Source organism: Crocuta crocuta, unplaced genomic scaffold (genome assembly GCF_008692635.1).
Source record: "Crocuta crocuta isolate KB4526 unplaced genomic scaffold, BGI_CrCroc_1.0 scaffold248, whole genome shotgun sequence".
Classification (NCBI taxonomy): Eukaryota; Metazoa; Chordata; class Mammalia; order Carnivora; family Hyaenidae; genus Crocuta; species Crocuta crocuta.
Genome location: NW_027532409.1, coordinates 4,926,116 through 4,947,629, shown reverse-complemented (window position 1 = coordinate 4,947,629; position 21,514 = coordinate 4,926,116). Strand labels below are relative to the sequence as shown.

At 51.3% G+C, this 21,514-nt stretch overlaps 1 protein-coding gene across 1 annotated transcript in view; it reads left to right on the top strand.

Annotated features, from left to right (window-relative positions):
• CTNNBL1 (catenin beta like 1) overlaps window positions 1-21,514 on the top strand; it is a 161,039-nt gene that overhangs the window by 137,856 nt on the left and 1,669 nt on the right. Inside the window, exons 14-15 of the mRNA XM_077778830.1 lie at window positions 12,398-12,535; window positions 12,776-12,848. Of these exons, the coding sequence (XP_077634956.1) occupies window positions 12,398-12,535; window positions 12,776-12,848 (211 nt within the window). The remainder of the gene's footprint in view (window positions 1-12,397; window positions 12,536-12,775; window positions 12,849-21,514) is intronic.

The window sequence follows — 21,514 nt, the reverse complement described above, 5'->3', positions numbered from 1 at the left end:
ACTTAGGGGAATTACAAAAGGAGGATTTGGTGAAAGCTGAAAGCTGTTTCACAGGTTGTTGGCACATAACCGGCGGCCAGAGAACCTTGCGTTATCTCTTTAAGACCCATTTGCACCCCTGTCCGCCCTGCGTGCACTCACCTTTTCTGACTTCCCTCGTGCTGCAGGATTCTGCATGATCTGGGTGCTCCCTGTTTCGTTAACGTCCTCTCCTGCCCCTGTGCCCTCCTTCCTGCCCTACAGCCTTTGCACTTGCGTCTCCCCCATGTCCTGGCTCTTCTGGTGCCGGTGCTGCCGTCCTCCTTCAGGTCTCAGCCAAAATGTACCTCCCCAGACAGGTTTCCAGTGATCGCCGTGTGCAAAAAGCAGCACCCCCATCCCCAGTGCCTATTCATAACCTGTCATAAGTTAGCTGTTTACTGTGTCTGGTGTTGTAATCTCTCTTGTCCATCATATTCTCAGGACTTACATAGTAACCAACAAGCAGTAAATAAAGACCGTTGCTCATGAGATGAAATTAACATTTGTCCTTGGCTATGAAGGAAAGTTGAGGGTCCTGGGTTTTTCTACATTGTTCCTTAGTTCTTTGGGTTTGTTTTTTTTTTTTTTCTTGACTCTCCTTTTTAACCCTAATTTTTGTTTCCTCTATAATCAGCCCTGTCATCCTGGGTGGTTCAGTCAGTTGAGTGTCTGACTTTAGCTCAGGGGATTATCTCACGATTCATGAGTTCAAGCCTCGTGTTGGGCTTTCTGGTGCCTGCACAGGGCCCACTTGAGATCATCTGTCCCTCCTCCTCTGCCCCTCCCCCACTGCACACCCTCTGTCTCTCTCTCTCTTTCTCACAAAAATATATAAGCATTTATAATTAGCCCCATCATCAAAAGTATCTAAGGACATCACGTAGACTCTGTGGCCTACCTGTGGCAGTGTTCCACAAGGTCTATGGGACAACCTGGTAATTCTACACAAACTCAGTTCGAATCCCATTCCTGCAGCGATCTGTGACTGTCAAAGACTTCCACGTCAGGCACAGTGGCACACTGCTTCCGTATTCTGTTCTGCGGCTGTTTGATTCCAGGGCCGCAGTGTATCTGGACATATGCCCTCGGGGCTCCTGGCTACAAGGTTTGACCTGAACTTTTAAAGGGCATGTAATTCGTCGACTCTTCTGGTGAGCAGCAGTTCTCCGTGATCTGTAAATATGCAGGATGCTTGTCTTAGCAGATTTCACCCGACTCCCCAAACAACACAAAGCCCAGGAAATGCCAGGGGCCCTGGTATTGGGAGGTTGTCTTGACTTCTCGTTGGTTCCTTCTGGCTTCTATTGGTTAAATGTACAGATGCCTGGCTTCTGACCGTCAGAAGGAAGACATAATTATATAGGTACTGGCAAGGATTTTAAAAGAGGGAGGAGAGCCTTGGAGAGAGGGTTCCCTTTTTTAGTTCCTGGGAAAATTATACTCAGCAGGTTTATTCAATAAAGTGTTCTCACCACATACTTTGCACCGTAATGACTTACAATTTTGCCACAGTTAAATCATTCTAGGCTTTATCCTGAAAAGAGGAAGATGGACTTCTTGTAATGAAACAGTATCCACAAGACCTGGTGTCTGAAACAGACTTGGACTATTTCTTTAGCATTTAAAACTCACTTAAAGATTTGTACAGAAGTGGGTAGAGCACAGGAATGGATGCGTGGGGCCCGTGGTCCTACAGCACTGGGCAAGGATGCAGACAGAAGTAGGAGACCGCCATTGATTCTTATCTGACTGTGCTGGAAGCTCCCAGGACGTGCTTTGCTTTTTTTTTTGTTTTGTTTTGTTTAATGTTTTATTTATTTCTGAGGAGGGGGGGAAGCAGTGTGAGCAGAGGAGGGTCAGAGAGAGAGGGAGAGACAGAATCTGAAACAGGCTCCAGACTCTAAGCTGGCTGTCAGCACAGAGCCCAATGCAGGGCTTGAACCCATGAACCACGAGATCGTGACCTGAGCCAAAGTCAGATGCTTAACCGACTGAGCCACCCAGGCACCCCATGGGACATGCTTTTATAAAGGAGAATCTTGCTGAGAGTTCCTCTCAGCTGTTGTTCAAATCAGTGGTTCCCAAACTTTCTCAGTCCATGAATTTGCCAGACCACGGCTGAAGCCAGTGTTGGTGGTGGAGGGCGTGTCCTGGTGCTTTTTCCTCTCCCTTAGATACCCACAGATTTAGCCGTATGCCTGCTCACCCCCCGTGGCCCCCCGCCTGTCCCCTTCCCAAGCAGCCATCCCTTCTACCTGCCCCAGAGGGCAAGTCAGAGGAGCTCAGCTCTTGTCCTGTGCCGCTGCCACTTACCTTGCTGTGCGGCTTGCGCGCTCCGGCTTTTCTCATCTTCCCTGACCGCCTGTTTCAGTGGGTTCGTGGGCTCTCCCCTGCCATGCTCACAGGCTTGCTGCAAGCCCGGTAAGATCCAGGCTGTGCCCTGGCGACTCCCCAAGTGTCTGCAGACTCTCATAGCCACTCCCACGGGACATCCCCTGTAGGCTTTGTGGCTCGGTGAGTCCAAAGCCCGGTCTCTGGCCCTAACCATGTATCCTTTCTCCCTCGCCATGCCAGGGCCACTCCCTCACCAGTATAAGCAGGTCACAAACCTGGGCATCATCTTCCTCCTTCCTCTCCCCCTCCCACCACGCATCCACCTGGCATAGTTTTACCTCCAACCTCTGTCCGGGCTCTTCGTGTTTCCCTGTCCCCACCACCGCTGCGCTGTGCACACTCAGGCAGCCAGCATCTGTTCCTCTTGGTTCAGTGCTGCGCCCCCCTCACTAACCAGTTGCTCTGTCTCTGGGTCTGTCCTCTCTGGTTCATTGCCTACACGGTAACCAGAGAATTTTTCTAAAATTACAACACATTGTGGCACTCCCCTACCCAAACCCAGCACACGCTGGCTCTGCACTACCTGCAGGCTACACTCTGCACTCGTTCTGGGCCCTGCCGGGCTTTCCCGCTTGGGTGCCGCCTGGCACCCCAGCTGCATCCCTCACCGCTCCTTCCCTAAGGATGTGTGCAGAAACCCTTCCATACCACTCGTGCCCACGGAACCTTTGCTTCCGTGAGCCTTCTGCTGTTTGCCTGGAATACCTCTCCCTGCCATCCTCCCCTCACCCCTTCCCGCAGCTGGCAAAGTCCTCCGTGTCCCTAAGAGCTTTGGCAGAAAAGCCAGGCAGTAAATGCATGTTGAGTGTGTACCGTGTGCCAGGCACGCTGCTTCAAGTTGCTGGCCGGCTCCTGCAGAAAGCCGCCCCTGCCCTCGCCGCCCCGAGGACCCTCCCCCAAACCCCCGCACTCTGCAGCCTGCCCTGCATAGACCCACATCTTGACTCTGCTTCACCTTCCTCATCAGGAAAAGGAGGAGAATAATCACACCTACCTTGAAGGTTTGCAGGGAAGACAAAATAAACTAACATATACTTAGAATAGTTTCTGGCACAAGGAAGGACGCCGTAAGTGGTAGCTGTTATCGTAAGTGTTTTTGGCCTGTGTACTTGTCGTGCTCTCCCTCTGAAACTAAGTCCTCACAAGCAGGGGCTGCTCTTACCTTCTCAGCACCCCCAACAGGATTGTTATTTTCTGGCCTTATGCTCTAGTATCTGCTATGAGGGGTGAGGTCTTGTTCACTCAGGGCTGGCTTGTAAGTTGTCAAAATTCAAAGGAGCAGTCCTGAATGTTTTTTTGTTTTGTTTTGCGTTTTCAGTAAATTTAGAAATTGAAGACACACCCGTCATGGTGGCATCATGGTAACGTGGAAGGAACATGAATCCCGAAGTCATATGGCCCAAGGTTAAATCTCAGCTTAGCCACACACACGCTCTGTGTTTTGGGAAATGGCTTGCCCTATGCGTGTTTTAATTTTCGTGGTAACTTTACCCAGAGGGTCGTTGTGAAGGTTGATGAGATTGTTTGTAGAACCCGGTCCCATGCGCCTATGCTAGGACTGGCCTTACACATGGTCCATTTCTCCCGCATGGGCAGAGCTCTGGCCCGAGATCCTTGGATTCTTATCAGAGCTGCTGTCAGGTAGTTCCAGTTCTCCAAAATAAAAACCAAAAAATAAGACACCTTGTATTAATTCTCCAGCCTCAGTTTCCTTGGCTAATAATGACTGGCAGTGTCTACGTTCCTTCTCTAACAGGCTGCTCTATTTCAGAAGCTCTTAGAGTTCTGTGGGTTTTATTTGCCGGTGTGTGTGCACCACCCCCTCTTCCCCCACCACACGTCTGCATTTACCCATCTCTCTCATACTTGCATCCCCCCTTGCTTCTTCTTCTTCTTTTTTGTTTTTTTAATGTTTTATTTATTTCTGAGAGAGAGAGAGACAGCATGAGCAGGGGAGGGTCGGGGACAGAGGGAGACACAGAATCTGAAACAGGCTCCAGGCTCTGAGCTAGCTGTCAGCACGGAGCCCGACGCGGGGCTCGAACTCACGAACCATGAGATCGTGACCTGAGCCAAAGTCATACGCTTAACCTACTGAGCCACCCAGGCGCCCCTCCCTGCCCCCCCACTTGCTTCTTAAGAAACAAAGAAATGGGCCTTTTCTAAATGGTGGGTGTGTTCTTGCCCATGACTGCCGGCGGTAACTGTGACCCGTCGGGGCTCTGAGTCACGTCCCCTCTTATTAAGACGAGGGATCCTTATTGGCTTATAGCAGCTTCTTTTATGACTGTCTCCTTCCATCAGTGAGGGGCAGCTCGCTGCCTGTCAGGGGCAGATTAGAAATGGCACTCACATGCTCATTTGGAGGCTCGCGACTTGCCTGCTGAGAGCGATGGAGGCATGAGGAAAGGCCGCGGTTCGGTTCGTAGAGCTCCTGACACATTACCATTTAGAGTGAGGCTGTGGCCGGGGGAGGGGAGAAGCAACACGCAGCCCTGCAGAAATGGCACCTTGACACCACACGTACCACCTCCCTGTGTATCTTTGGAGATGAATCTGTTTATTTTAGCAGCCCCCAAACAGGCTTGTGCTGCTGTGAATCGCAATCTGTTCTACTTAATGCGCTATTCACCGAATTACCATCAAAGTTTTTATTCCAGCCTCTCATGGAGTGAACACCACCAGACCTTCCAGCGTGTCTTTTCCTTTTTTTCCACCTCTCCCAAACTGCATGTAGNTGACAAGGACGAGACAAGTCCAGGAAACCAGACAACCTTCTATTTAATGCTGCAGGTTTGCTTTAGGCCCTAGATAAGGCATCAAGAAAAAAAATCCTATCTATTTGTTCATATGCTAATACTGGAAAAGGTCTATAAAACAAAGACTTTTTCCTAACTTGAGCTCCAAAAGTAATCACAGGCTTGGAGCCAAACTTACCTGGGTTTTATCCTGTCTCAGGCTCCTACTCAGCCATGAGCTTTGTGGCCTTAGGAGATCTGTCACTTCCTTAAGCCTCTGTTTCCCATCTGAAAGGTAGACAAAGTCGAAGTTCCTGCCTCCTGGGGTGCTTGCTCGGGAGGAAAAGATAAGAAATCGTGAGCGCTTAGCCCAGTGCCTGGCACACAGTAAATCCTCTGGAAATGTTGCCCTTGTCATCATCCATTCGTTGCATCCCATCTCTCACCAGAGGGATAGGACAGATAGAAGAAAGTCTTGGATGAGGAAATCACGTTTCACCAGAGTCTTTAACCGAAACTCAGTGACAGTCATTTGACGTCTGTCTCAATTTCTCCATCTGTGAAATCTGAAAATGATATTTGAAATGTGTGTACCCGACACAGGGCACAAACAGCAAGTGAGGTTAATGAAGATACCCGGCTTTCAAAAGTAAAAAGCACGTCTGTGGACGTTGAGTTGTCATTGCTTCACAAAGAAGACAGTCACCTTCTCTCTCCTCAGAGGTGAGAGTTGAATGAATGAATTTGTGAGAGACGTCCTTGAAATTTTAACTCTCTGCCTCATTTCAGATACAGTTTAATGTACCAATAGATTTTCACCCTGAAAAATATTTTTTTTTTTTTTTTTTTTGAGAAAGAGACCGTGCAAGCAGGGGAGGGGCAGAGAAAGAGGGAGAGAGAATCCTCAGCAGGCTCCACAGTGTAGGTGGGGAACCCGACATGGCGCTCGAACTCACAAACCGAACCATGAGATCATGACCTGAGCCGAAATCAAGACTCAGATGTGTCACTGAGCCACACAGGTGCCCCTGAAAGTTTTTAAAGTAAGATATGTTTACAATACTGAAGGAAGTTCGTGGATTTTCAGAATTTCTCTTTAATCCCTGTTAATCATGTTGCCATTGGAAAAGCACTCGATTTACATGTCCAGATGGTTTTAGAATGGCCTCATGTAACAGCAGATCCAGGGCTCGTCTCTTTGTCACAGGGAAGTTTCATTTATTGTTAGAGGATCAGCTGATTGTCAGTGCTGACCATTGTGTCCTGTCAGAGTGATGGCTCACGTCCCCTGCTTGAGGCATTCCTTACAGTGGCTCTTCTGACTGTCTGAGAACACCGTCAGTCAGCACTTCAGTCCGTCCACATATGTACCCAGATACAGGCAGAAATCTGTCACATCTGGATGTGGAGGTGGCTCACTCCAAGATTTGCCCGGAGTTATCAAAGCTAAAAGGAACCTTCCAGAGGACCAGATCAGGGCAGCCAGCATTGAGGCCCCCTGCCTCTCCCCATCCTGCAGTCTGCACAGGCATAGCTAACTGATCTCAGTGTTCTTCCCCCACAGGCTCCAGTTGGCCTCACAGCCCTCTTCCGGGTGGTACTTGATAGCCATTGCAGTGAGCTAGTGGGGGCGCTCTGAATAAACCTGTTTCCCTCCCTGATCCGGCACAGGCTTCTCATTTCCAGGCCAAGAAGCTGAGGCACGAAGTTAGATGACTTGCATTAGGATACTGGTAAATTAGCGTTAGCAGGATCTGATCTCCTTTGTACAGCACTCTGTCCTGCTTTGGCAGAGGAACCTGTTTGTATAATTTATGCATCATAATTCAGAGAAGTCCCAGTGTCTAATTAAATCCTTCTTATAATTAATGTCAGAGGGTCTCTTAAAAGGGAAAGAAGGCAAGGGAGGTTGGGTATCTTTTTTAGAGTGAGGTATGTGTGGCCTGTTGTACCCCTGCACTAAGTTTAGTACCCATGTGCTAAGGATGTGGAGCGGCAGGATTCATCTCTGCATGGGCCAGCTGGCTTCCCCCTTTGTCTAGTTGACTTTGAAGCTTGTCTTACTGGTCATTTGGGCATAAGTCATTCCCTCCCTACTGCTAGGTAGTGAAGCAAGTGTGCTACTCATGTAGCTATGAGTACACACTCATCAGAGTGTTCTAAATCAGACTCCTTCGTTTCTTCCAGAGCCTTCTATGAGGGAATTAATAAGGTGAAGAGAAGCTCGTGATGATGTTTTTCTTCATCCCTAATATTACTTTCACATGACTTCAGAGGCTGACTCCTGGCCACAGGGTCACGAGCCGGGTTATACCGGCAGCTGTCTTAGAGGCTCAGATACCCCGAGGTCTTTCAGAGGGTAGTTCTACTTCCTTATCTCCGCATCCGGTTTTTTTAATCTCATGTCTTAAGATCCCAGAAACAGAGGCAGAAATTCATGAATCCATTTACAATTAAGGTGGTATATGATCCTACTTCTTAAAACAGACTAAAGATGACATCCCTAAAAGAACTGTACCCAAACTTTCTTATTTTCCATCAGAATGGTACATAATCCTCCTCCTCCTTTTATTTCCCTTTGAACACAGAGCGCACATTCTCGCTCGGCACCTCAGAATCCGTTCAGTAAATACTACCCGCCACAGAGTTGTAACAGGCTAGATAAGGTGCTATCCTGACAGCAGTCACCTTCTCCACCGGCCGGTTTCTATGATGCTTCTAAAACTGTCAGGGCAGAGACTTCGTCTTAGAAGCCAATCTCTGTTTCATCTTTGTGCATGTTCAACGCAGCAATGGCGATGCCTTTCTTGGAGATGAGCTAACATCCTATCTCAGATCTACATTTGAAATTTTCACTTTCAAATCATCTGGCCGTATATCTAAAAGTAGCATGTTGAATTGAACGTTGTCAGAGGCTTGAAGTTCTAAGGAAAAAGGGGAAAATGGAGTTCGGCATTGCTCCCCTGGGTCCATCCTTTCTGGATGACAATATTTAGAGAAACGGGAAGGTGCAGTATGTACCTGCCTTAACCGGTTAAAAGAAGATCAGATTGTGGGGGAGAGCATGCAAAAGGAGAAATCACCAGGGCTCCTCAGACCTAACTGAAGAAACTTCATTTTGCCGAGTTCCATTCTTGAGGCTTTCTCCCACTCTTAGTCAGCATCTTCCTTTGTTCTCTCAGACAACTCAGAAATCTGTACCCACACAAACATGGCCATATGAAAAGAACACAGACGTGGGTTTGAATCCCAGTTCTGCCACCCGCTGGCCTTGGGGAGGTGGCTCGGCCGTGTCCTCATCTCTGATGGGGGTAGTGAGCCCTGCCTCCCAGCATCTGTGAGAAGCAAAGAAATTTGAAAGCACTTAGACCTCTGTCTGGCACGTAAGAAGCCCTTGGTAAACACTGGCTGCTCGTCCTCGGTGGAGAGACCGTGGCAGCCGTGGTTTTATTCAGACTGCCTCACGTGATGCCTCGTACATAGCAATCAATCAAAAATAATACCGTCTGCTGATAGCTAGGACCTACTAAGCAAAGAACCACACTCCTTCAGTCCTTTCTAACCTTTCCTTCAGTGGTCTGGACGCTCCGCCGTTGCTCTCTCACCCTCGCCCAGTTTACTTTTCTGTGCCTTGATCCGTGCTGTTCCTCCTCCTCCTCAGAATAGCCTTCCCAGCCTGTCAGGCACCTTCAGAAGCTGCCTCAAGTGCACATCTCCTTTGAAGGCTTCGGTCCCCACAGACTAGACATAGCGTGTCCTTCTTCTGGGTTCCCACAGCCCTCAGCACAACTTGAGAGGTCCATGATAATAGCCGTTACTGCGTTTTTAAAAATTGATGATGTGTTCTTATTTGCCAGTATCGTTAGGCTATAATCTCCTTGATTATGTAGACCGTTTTATTTATGTTTGCCGCGCCCAGCACACCGTATGCTGCCTGGCCCATACGCCGGGGTTCGGGAAATCCTCATCAGGTGGATGGATGAAATGTGTTCCACTTCCAGTTTCCATGTTTGCAAACCTCCAAAAGTTTCACCACCTCTCCTCTCCTCTCCTCCGTCTGATCTACTCCTCACACAGGCTGATACCTGGCTTCTCAGCCATGTGCTCTGCTTGCCTCTCAGGGCTCTAAGCCAGCGAGTCTGTCACATCCTCATTACATTTTCCCCGCACGGTATGGCCTCCGGCCCATTGTGTCCCGCCTCTCTGGCCAGCACTCAGGCCTCCCACCAGCTGGCCCTCCAAGGTCCCGGCCCTCACCACTTCCTGGTGTTTCCCCCATCTCCCTATCTGTGAGAATCTTAGCACACATGGCTCATTAAATAGCACTGAGCTTTTGCCTGCATTTCTTTCAACCCTGTTTGATAACATCCTTTCTAAGAGCCCACGATGCCCAAAATGCCATGCAAGGTGCTTTCTAGGATCCACAGAAGAGTAAAACACACCTCTTGCTTTCAAGGAACCTATACGGGAAAGAGGCACCCATCTGACATACTGTTCAAGGCAGGTCACGGGAGGTGCCATAAAAGAGATATAAATCCAAGTTGTGGGGGTTTTTACGGACTAAAAAAATACGAGTATCTAGTTGGAAAACTTTTCAAGTTGGAAAACTTTGAGAAGTTTTCAAAGATCTCAAGAAAAGTTTTAAAAGGAGTATCACATTTCAGACTTTATATTATGATAGAGACTGGGGTGGGCAAAGTACCAACGTTACAAAGGTGAGGAGGCCAGAAAGTGGAGAGCAGGCCGGGTCGTCCCGGGGCGGGGTGGGGGGTAGAGAGCGTGAACAGCTTAAGGCCTCAGACACCCGAAGGCTATCATCCTCCGGCCGTCATCCTTCGGGACTTCATTCTGCTGTCTCTCTCATGAACCTTAAAACCTTACCCAGAAGTCACTTCTTCCCAGAAGCCCTCCCATCTTAACCCTGATCGGCACCCACCACTTATAATTCTTTTTAACTTGAGGGTGCAACGTGTGCCTTTTCTTTCTGGTCATTTCCTGTGCCTCTGTGACCTCCCCAGACAGCTGACCAGGGCCTCCCCTTTACCTCCATTTTTATTCTTCTGCCTAATGCTTAGAATGGCGTCCTTGCCACTGGGCGCTTAGCTGCGCTGGGATCTGATCACTTGGCGTTAAGTTAATCATCTGTACCTCAGAGGTGAATCAGACAGGATTCCTGTCCCCAGGGGGTCCATATTCCAGTAACTGGTAATTATGTTATTACGAGCAACTAACTTAACCTCTGTGTGCCTTGGATTCTAATTTGTACGGTGGGATTAATAATCCCTTCCCTGCTCTCTTTAAATTTGGTAGTAAGGGCCACATATATAATAACACTTTAAACTCTACAGCATTACAGAAATGTAAAGTATTAGCAGCAAGTGCTTTTTGCATGAGTGGAAGTCAGGAGTAATTTTGCTTCCTGTGCCCCCAGCTGCTGAACACTTAGGCGTTCTGGAGCAGGGAGTTATGATTATGAGTAAATGAGAAGCTAAAGAGACCCTTCTATTTTTAAACTCCTCGGACATCAGTCCAGTGCTCCGTGACTACCTCGTGAACATTAACACCATTACCAGATTACCAAGGAATTTGCTACTAAATGAAGCTAGGAATTAGTGGTGGTGATTTGCCAGACAGCGTAGCCCGCCTCTGCCTCAGACAGAGGCCTTTGGGAGCGAGATGAAAAGTAGCCTCGTGTTGCTAAAGGCCGGCCCCTCGGGCAAATAAAGGAGTGCATTATCTGCGTCTAAACAGTCTCTGAAGGGTTCTTGTTGGAGATTGATAACCAAGTGGTAAGTCCTTCAAGTTTGGGAGAGTGGAAAGCAGGGTCCCAAGGGCTTCTATCAGTGATAGGAGCCCGAGTTGTCAGCGGGAACTATGGCCATAAAACTACTGTCGGAATTAGGAAATGGATTGTTGCCATCAGAAGCATGTATCAAGCACCTGTCTTCTCAGGCCAGCCTGCCAGTCGCGCAGAACGCGTCCCTCACCCACTTCTCACTCCTGAGAGCTGACAGCCCAAAACAGAGATGTCTTTTCCCTCTCGTTCGCCGCGCGGATGTTTACTGAGCAGGGACACAGAGACAGAATTCAGTCCCTGCTTTACCAGAGTTCATAGAGTTCACGAAAGGAGGGAGCTGCAGATGGAAGTTCTCAACAGAGGGAGGTGACGGCGGAAATCAGTGCGAGCATGACGTGCGGGAAGAGGTCGTGTCGGGGAGAGGCGTGTCGGGGTGCTCTCAGGGCCTTCGGAGAGGAGCAGTGGCAAGGCCACCGGTAGTCCGGAAAGGCTTTGTGGTAGAGGGAGCAGGAAAGCAGTGCTGGCCTCAGAGATACCCTGGAATCCCAAGGAAGGAAGACAGCGAAGGCCCCGAGGTGGGGAGAGGAGCTCTGCTGATGGAGGCATTAATAATCCACCAGCTGGGGAGCTTCGGGGCAGTGGTGATGCAAATGTCCCACAGCAATCGTGACGGTCGCACAGCTCTGAATATACTAAAAGCCATCAGATTGTACACTTTTAATGGGCAGATTGTATGGATTATGATTGTATCTCAATAAAGCTGTTCAAAAAAGAAGAAAACCCCACTGGAGAGGAATAGATTTGGGGCCAGCGAATCTGGTAGGTCTGCGGTTGCAGTGGTTGAGGAAAGAGACCCCTGCTGCTTGTCGGGACTTGGCCTGGGGGAGTGTCGGCTTGTGAGCGGAGCCGAAGCCGGGCAGCACTTTGCTACAGCGTGAGTACAGAGGGACGTGCATGTGAGGTGGGCGCCTGTGGCGTCGGTCTCACCAACGTAGCAGGACGGAGCCGTGGAGAAGGGGCCGCCCCTCCCCAGCTTCACCCGACTGGGAAGGGAAAGAGAGTTCTGTACGCCTTCTAGAAGGGATCTGTGGAGGCCGGAACCACAAAGTATAGAAGGAGTGGAAACAGATAAATAGCTGAGATTTGTGTCCCTATCAGCTTTTTTTTTTTAGGTTGAATATGTGGATGAGATCATTTTGGCCTTGACTCATTGCACAGAAGAAAATGGGCTTTAATCTGACTCCCTGGGCCTCCAGTCCATTAAAAATGAAAATATACGAAGGGTACTTTAGGATATGATGGGAGGGGGAGGAGACATCCGGGGCAGAATGGTCTGTGGTTGTTGTTGTTACTACTGTTCTTTCGTGTGTCATGGGCAGACAAGAAGCCTGCTGTCTCCCCCTGCTCACTGCCAAGCTGTTATTCCCAAACACCCCTCCATTTCCAGGACATGGTCCGGCGTGGAGAGATCATAGACAACGACACGGAGGATGAGTTCTACCTCCGGCGCTTGGACGCGGGGCTCTTTGTCCTTCAGCACATCTGCTACATCATGGCGGAGATCTGCAATGCCAGCGTGCCCCAGGTAGGAGGGCTGCCCTGCCAGGCCTGCCGAGCCTGCCTCCCTCCTGGGCCCCTCCCCAGGCAGACACTCTGAGAAAGGAGCCCATTCACTCCCCTTGACTCCCTGTATCTGGGGGGGAGGTGGGGGGTGGCTCTTCTTTAGGGGTGGCAGTGAGGTGCGTGCTTTCTCCACGATGTGTGCCAGGGTCTGCCGGGACAAACGGTGCTTCTCCTTCCTCTCCCCTCTCCCCCTTCCTCCTAGATTCGCCAGAGGGTCCACCAGATCCTGAACATGCGAGGGAGCTCCATCAAGATCGTCAGGCACATCATCAAGGGTGAGTTGGGTGCTGCTGTGTGTGGGGCTCCATCAGAACTAGGCAAAGCTTACTTCTCGAGTGTCTGTCGGGGTCCCTGGACTTCGGTGCACGGCTTCTCTGCACTTCAGGGGTGTCATCGTGTTCACTGTGTGTCCCGGTCGTCTTTGTCAGGATCCCGAAGACTAGCCTGGGGATCCTGTGCCTCTGGCCCTTCCATTCAGAATTTCAAAGACACTTAACAAACAAGAGACAACACAGGGAAGTAACGGGAAATGCCTGGAATTAGGCAAGATGGAAGGATGTGAGTCTTAGGCACTGTGGTGGGGCAGAAAGAGCCTTAGCTCTGCCTTCCCCCAGCTGTGCGAATGACGTAGAAGAAATTCTGCGAAGGTTCAGGAGCTACCACCTGACAGCGTCCGGTCTAGTGGCTGGCACTCAGATAGTGCTCTGTCGGGCGAGCGTCCCTCCTTCCCTCACCTGTCCCAGGGAGTCACTCAAATGCCGTTCCACCTTTGGGACCTTACTCAGATGGAGTGGCCCTTAGGCCTCCACTGGTGAGCAGGCTCTCAATCACAGGGTACCTGAACTCGACTCTGGTGCAGCTGCGCCCGTGGGCCACTTAGCACAGACTTAACACACACAGCAGTAGAGGCCCGTATTGACCTTCGCGGTACTGATAACGACAGAGTTCAGAGAAAGCCCGGAGAGACTGGTAGCTGCAGGCAGGTTTTTACTCCCCGCTCTGGCCCACGTTCTGCCCATTTCCAAGGTAAGGGATTAGGCCAGATTTACTCAAAGGGTTCGCCTGTAAGTAAGTGGCTTATAAGTCCCATTATAGGTGGGAGATGAAATGTGAAGATAAATGGTACATGTAATAAAGGGAAGAGAAGTTAGAAGCCATGGTCTCCAGGATCCGGCTCCCGGAACTGAATCCTGGCTCTGTTCCTTACTGGGTTACCTCAGGCGAGATACCCAATTGCTCTGTGACCTCATAGGATGGGTGAGAAGATTAAAAAAGATGATAGACTGAAAATGTCTGACCCTTAATAAGTCCTCTGTAAATGTTAGCTATCATAACAATTATGAAATACGATGATGATAATTGTCACTGTCATTATAAGTGAGGCACAGCCAAAATCCTACGGAAATCGTGTGAAAGTGGCGTCGAGCTGGGTCTTGGAGGCTAAGACAAGCACAACTCAGATGCGGGAGCTGGAAACCCCATGTTTTAGCACGGCCGCCCCATGGGAGGGGTACATCCCTCCTGTCCGCTTCACAGATGGAGAGTTTGGGGTATTGGAATCTATTAGTTTCTCTCCCAGAGACAGAGGGAACGGGAAGCCGCTCGTGAACGGCGCCCAGCACCTTGCCTTCCACAGTGGCACACGGTGCTCCTTCTCCGTGTCTCGTTCGCATGAGTTACTGCTCGGCATGTCACGCCGCCTCCTCCCTAAGGTGTAGCTGTGGTGATTTGCAGCTCCAGCTTTTAAATGGCATTTACTTTGAACGCCCACTTGTTCAATTAGAACTTTTTATTACTCTCAGCTCTCCTCTCCTGCATGCAGGCTTCTCCCCGCACCTCCAGCCCTGTAATCAAAACAGTGATCTTCTGAGGAGGAAAAGCTGTTTTTAACGGGTACTGACACGTAGTAGGTGGGTGTTTTTCTTTGAGAAACCCTAAGACGTGTACCTTAGGTTATCCAGAGTGTCCAGCTGTCGTGAGCCGGCCTCCTTCTCCCTCGGCCTCGGGTGCAGCCCCCCAGGGCCTCAAGCGGCGGTGGGCACAGACGCCCCATTCGCTTCCGCCACCCTCGGTCCTCTCCTTGGTTGCTTTCTTCCGCCAGAGCCCCGGCCAGGCCTCGGCCCCCCCTTCCAGGGCCCAGCCCAGCCGGTGGGCAGTAAATCCGGCAGCGCCGCCTCCACACGCCATCCTGAGCCCGCACCGTCTTCCCCATCTGTTCCTTCCCGTCAGAGCGCCCAGTTTATTTCCTTCCTAGCCCTTATCACAGTCTGTAATTGTTTTTATTTATGTATTTGTTTACTCGCTTTGTGTTGTCTCCTACGTTACAATGTAAGCTCTGTGACGAAGGGACGTTGGCTGGCTTGTTCACTGTGCCTCCTCAGCACCCGGAGCAGTGCCGGGCGCAAAAGGGGCACCCGGTGAGTATCTCACACACCGTCAGACTCAGCCCTACCCCCGTGCACGTTGCATGTGGCCACCGCTGGCCAACACCCTCCTCAGGGCTAAGCACGGTGTCAGGTACCACGCCGAGGTGTCACACGCTTGCCCTCACGGAAGTTACAGTATCTGGGGGACCGTGGATGCATGAGTGCCCAGCCACGATCCCAGCTACATGAAACACACGCCCCGACGGCTACTCCGCTGGCCTTGCTGGGTGCCGGGCTCTGCGTTCAGGACTGGAGGTGCAAAGAAGAGGAAGCAAGAGCCGCATCTTCGAGGCGTTCACAGTCTGGTGGGGAGAGCGGCTCGAAACTAATTACAGTGTGATAAGTGCTAGTTGAAGTTGCCAGCAGTGCACTGACGAGTGGTAAGGAGCAGTCTAGAGTCACAGGCCTCAGCGGGGCATCCCGGAGGAGGGACAGGCTCCTCCCCAGGACTGGGACTGTGTCCTAGAGGGAAACGCACATCCCACGCAGGGAAAGCAGAGGCCCGGGGCTAAGACAGGACATGGTGGCTTGTGTAAGGAAACTAGAGGGGATTCGTAGGGCACCCCTGCCCAGGGCAAAGAGGCTCTCACAGGACACTGACCACTTGAAAAAATCAAATCCCGATTCTCCCCAGATGGAAGGTTAAGGATATAATGAAGGATTCTCGACCCACTCCCACCCGCAGGCCCGCCCTGGCTCGTTCCCTCCTTCGGGAAGCCCTCCTGCCTGCGGTTTGGGTGGTGGAGCTGAGTCACCCCAGGAGTGGCAGCGAGGCTCTGTTCAGGCCCTCCCTTAAAGGCCTCCACTCTCTCCCCCTTCTCCCTCCACCCTTCATTCCATCAAAAGGTTTGAAAAAACAAAGCCTCATAAAGAAAACCAGCTCATCAGTCTGTCCTCTTTGATTTTAATTTTGTTTTTCAGTTTGAGTTGCTTCCTTTTTTTTTTTTTAACATACTAATTAGATGCAAGCTTTTTCTTTGATTTTATGGCCCACATATTTCCTAAGTTTTGCTGGCAGGATGACAGCTGATGTATCCCTTGAGGTCTCAGGAAAACGCTGATGAGGCAAGCCCAGCAGGGGCCTTTTCCCCTTGTATCTCAGTCCCCTTTCTCACGGATTTTCCTCCCTCCTTTCCTATTGGGGGTGCCAAGAGAGCTGCGAATAATTGATGGCTCATTAAAGTCCCTCTTTCTGCACACTGCTTACCCGGCGCTCCTGAGGTCCAGCCTTGCCTGGAGCTGACAGCGGCTCGGGGCCTGAGCACCGTGGTGCCCACGTAGGAGACGACAGTCTCCTTGCGGAGGCAGGGCAGGCCACACCACAGGCTCCGCACGGGCAGTGCCGTCTCCTGCCTCTCGTTTTGCGCCTGGCCCGTGACTGGTGCGGGGCAAGGGCTCAGTTAATGCCTCTTGGGGATGTGTGCTGAGGTCGTGCTTCCGGCTTCTTTGTGCTGTTCTAGAAATCCAGGACCACCGTAGGCAGAGTGCTCGGCCCGAAGCGCATCCTCTGTGCTCCTGTGTGCCGGGCTTTCCACGTATCTTCTCTGGTTCTCACAACAGCCCTGGGAAGCAGGATTACAGTCCCCGTTTTACAGACGGGAAAAACAAGACTTACGGAGGGCGAGAGACATTACCCGAGTTGGTAGTGATGTTGGAAACTGGATCGAAACTCAAAACTATATACCCAGTCGGTCTTCCCTCTGACAGAAAGGAAACCTCTAACGTTGTTGATTGCCCGGTACAGTCTTACCATCTTTTAAGAAAGAAACTTTAGGGCGGCTGCCCTTATAGAGCACCTGCTAGGCCTCACAGGGCCCTGGGGGTGGGGGGGGGGGGGCCTCCTAAAATGAACGAGACACTGGGCCCTTCCCATCATAGGTGAAGAAGCTAATCAGTACACATAGCAGAATGATGTCCGTGCTCGTTAATTCTGCTGCAGATTAAAAGGAGCTTAAAGATCCAGGGAGGCTGCACAGAGGAGGTACTTTTTGTGTGTGTGGTGGTGGTGGTGCTGCTGCTGCTGGTGGTAAAATACACATCAGATTTACCATTAACCATCACCACCGTCTGCCCACAAAATTCATTTTCATCTTGCAGAACTGAAACCCTGTGCGCATTAAACCCTCACTCCCCCTGCTCTCCTTCCCCCAGTCCTTGGCAGCCACCCGGGTACTTTCTGTCTCCATGAAGCTGATCCGCCAAGAAGGTGGCTTCCGGAAGCATGCGCAGGACCTCTGTAGGCAGATGTGGGCGTCCCTCATTGCGTGGTCATCTCCTTGGATGCAGCCTAGGAACCGAAACCTGGGAATACTCTCTAGTATAAATCCTTGTGCCAAGGGTAGCTGTGAAGCGGCGGGCCGGTCTCTTCAATGCCTGAGTCACTGGTGACAGTTGCCGGAAGACCACGCGGCTGCTGGCTCTTGTGCCGAGGAGACAGAGGGTTCCTGACTCAGAACTCTAATGTTGGTGGCAGAAGGACTGAGCCAAAGACTCCAAAATGCTTTCAGAAATTGGCTACTGGTCCTTTGCTTTGCTTTTATTCTTTATGGCTTGAAATCTCCTCTAGAAACTCATAACATGTATCTCTATATTGATTTGGGGCTCTCGGTAACCCGAGCATTGCCTCTGCGATTTCGAAGCTGCAGAAGCTGACATGATTTCTCTTTTGATGACATGTTGATGTGTGTGTGACTCGTACCAGGTCATGGCTACCATGACCACTAGGTGTTTGGAGGCAGGACAGAATCCTGGCGAGAGGCCTGCCTTTGACCTTCGATAGCTACTTATTTTCTCTAAGCCGTAGTCCTTCGTCTGTGAGATGGAGATAACCCGCCTCAAAAGGTTCTGTGAGAATCGGGAGGTTCCATATGCGCAGCGCTGATGCACGGCTGGCGTGTGATACGTGCCTGATAAACGTCAGCTACCTTTACTGCTGTGATCAGTGTGTGAGCTTGTCCAGTAATAAGTAGATCTGATCTGAGCCTCCCAGACCACCAGCACAATTGTGTGTGTCTGTGTCAGTCTGGGTAAGTCAGCAGTTAATACGTTTGGGGCTTAGCTTCCTCTCTGTAAAATACAAACCTGATGTGAGCGTTGTCCCTCAGGAAGGCTGAAGTTGAACTACAGTCGGGCACCTGGGACAGAGTATGTACTCAGCAAATAGAGGCTCCTCCCTTCCGACGTCCTTGGCCTTAATCCTTTGACCCGGAGCTCACAGCAGCCCAGACTCAGGGGCAGGCAGGAAAGGTGGTAGATCAGTACCCACAGCCAGCTCCTCAGGGCCGGAGGGGGGCCTGTTCCAACCCTATGACCCCTGTTAGCGTGAGAAGCAAAAGGTATGTTTCCTTCTCCTTTAAATGGGTCTCATTTTAATGAAATCCCTGATGTCCCTGTTCTTCCCCTAGGGAAGTGTACCATTAGACCTTCCAAGTTCATCCTTGTCATTAAGGAATCTGTTAGACCTGGATTTTCCTTTCCCAGGTCCTAGTCTGTGGTTATGTCTGCGTCATCCAGAGTTTTCAGTGTGAAAATACGGGTGTCCTTCTCCCCCTCTCCCTCTTCCTCCTGCACTTTTTAAAAGATGAGCGGTTAAAGCTTAGGCTTCAGGGGCCTGACCCAGGCTTGTGAGTGCGGCCCAGGTCCCTGTCCTGAAGACAGTTCTCCCCATCCGCCAGCCCAGGCCCCTCCCTCTCCCTCTTAACATAAACAGAACAGCTTGTATTCCATGTCTGAATAGTAAACCTGCTGTCTAAAGTTTGCTTTAATATTTATGCGTTCAGCACTGCTGCCTGTTTTTGAGCTCCATCAAAGCCTTTATTATAAGAGCATTTGAAAGTGCTGGGGAAGTAGTGAAGGAAGTTGATGTGCGCACCCTCTTTCTCACTCTCCCCAGCCCGACTCGCCTTCTTCTTACCCATTCTCCCCCCACTCCTGGTTCCCCCTCCATCTAGCATCTCTCTTTTTCCCAAACTCTCTCTTCCCCTCTAGCATCTCTCTTTTTCCCAAACTCTCTCTTCCCCTCTCAGACACACACACACACACACACACACACACACACCCCAAAGAGAACTCTTTCCCGGTTCCCCTCTTAGACACACACACACACACACACACACACACACACACAAAGAGAACTCTTTCCCGAGACCTCTGGGAGGAATCTGTTCAATATTTATAAACTGCTGCGGCAGCTATAATAACTAGAGGTAGCTGCCACCACCCAGATTTGCTCCAAATAGGATTCTCCTCTGGAAACAGGCTGAGCAGGGGTAAGGGGCGGAGGGCGAGGGCACAGGGCACCGCTCGTGCCGGCTGCCGATGGTGGCGGAGGAACACGAGGGCCTCGGCAGAACTGGCTCAGGGCCTCGCTCCGTGTGGCTGGCTTGCTGTGGGACCCTGGCCAGTCACCTGCCCTTCAGAGTTGTCCTACGCTTCTGAGAGCTCTGCACTTTGACATTCTGACCTGCTCCGCATCTGGGGCCACTGAGGCCCTTTTCCCACAGGACACGGCGTCTAGAGTCTCACCCTTAGGAGGACTTTGTAGCCCGGAGCCCGGGAGGGGGCTGTACCGCTTTGGAGCACGCACAGAGCAGTCTTCCCCCAAAGGACAGGGACTGGGCAGGGTGGGACTTTGCCTAGGTAAGGGGGTGCCGCTTCGGGGACTGGCTCCCCCCATCTACTGGCTCTCTCGGGCGCCTTCTCACACACATTTTGGGTTGAATTTCAGCCTCTCCACTGGCCCCAACTTGAGCCCGTTGTTCCAGTTCTCTAACAAGCCTGTTTCCTCGTCTGCAAACAGACCTGGCGTTCTCTCCCTTGTGGGATTGCCCAGCACACCCAGGGTGGGAGACACGTTGTACCTGCGCCGTTCCCAGAGAACAGCTAGGCCGATGGTTTCCTCCTCCTCCACAGAGTGACAGGCGACAGGAGTCTGGCCGGCGGGTGCGTGCTTGTGTTTTCCAAGGCCTGGCCGAGGTGGTTCAGCAAGGGGCCTGACACAGACTTTGGTTTCCTCTGCCTTGTGGGTCTCTGGAAAGAGATTAGGTTCCTACAGGAAGCTGGCTTGACTCGGAAAATCACTGCCCCAAAGGAGCAGACTGTTTCTCTGCTTCCCTCCCTCCTGGGTCTGAGAATACATTAGGAGAGCAAAGTGTTAGTTCAATCCATTAAGACTCTTACTTCCAGACCATGCCTCTGGGGGTATTAAATGCTGTAATGGTCATTTCTCTCTCTCCTGGGGCAGCGACTAGATCATTCACACGTGAGTAAGAGATAGCATTTGTGTAAAGCCTCATAGCCGTCTCCGCAGCCCAGACCCTGCTCTCCCACCGCCGCAGCCCTCTCTTTAAGAGGCCTTAATAGAAGGCATCACAACCATTTGCTGGTGGAGGTGATGGATGCATCTAACGGAAGAGGATGATTTCCAGGGGGAGACACACAGCTGGCACATGTCTGAATCCCAAATCCCGTTTTCCGGCACATGTCCAAAGTAATAAAGGGAAAGGAGGAAAAATGAAGAAGTGGCAGGAGCAGAATTATTCCCCAGCACGGTGAGGGTGGGGGTTGCACACTCTCTTCTCTCTCCCCAGTCTTTGTCTGATTTGGATCAGCAGATGTTTTATTATGTAAAAGCCTCCTGCCCAGAGTTGTCTGTTCCTCCTGAAACTGCCCGGTCTGGGGAGCAGAGAGCAGGGCAGGGACGCAAGCGGTCCCCATGGTCCACCTGCTCTGAGAGCCGGTCCCCCACACCACCCCGACGGCTGACTCTGCCGGCTGTTTAGCTAAAAGTAAGATACGTGCCCCTGCCTTCCTGAAACTCCCCGTGTAGAGGGAGAGGAGTGCGAGTGCAGGACGGTCTAGAAGGCAGGCCTGTGATGGGGACCCGGGCCTGAGGACAGGAGCCGGAGGAAGAGATGACCAGGCAGGCTCCGCAGAGGAGATGGCTCTTAAGATGGGCCTGCAGGGGTACGCGGGGTCTCCCCGTGTGACCTTGCTGGCCAGAGCAAGGGAGGCTCCGGGAGGGAACTAGTATGCCTTGAATATCTGTCATTTGCCAAGTACCTTCCATACATTTTCAGCGGACACCCCCCAAGGTCACTTAGAACGGTGAGCCGGAGACGGGTTCGAGCCCAGCCCGTGACGTCACACCCGTCTCCCCTCCGTGGGGCTGTGGGCAGGAAGGTCCCTGTCCTCCCTTCCTCCACGTCCTGTGTCCCTGCTCCTGGGGGTCACTGCAGGAAGCCCATAAGTTCTACAGCCCTTCTGCCTCATACCCCCTCCTCCTAAAACCAGGGTGACTGTAATTTGAGGGGATACTTTTGAACATGACATAGAGAGCTGGGGTTATAAGCATTGTGCTGGGGTCACAGGGTAAGTGGATCGCGTGGTGGCATGCCCTGACACTCTGATTGTGTTCTCTGGACATCCGGTCCTCACTGTCATCCTGGTACCCTCCTCCTCCTCCCCCAGGGGCGGGCCCTCCCCAGCGCTGGCCCTTTTTCCCCCACACCCATCCT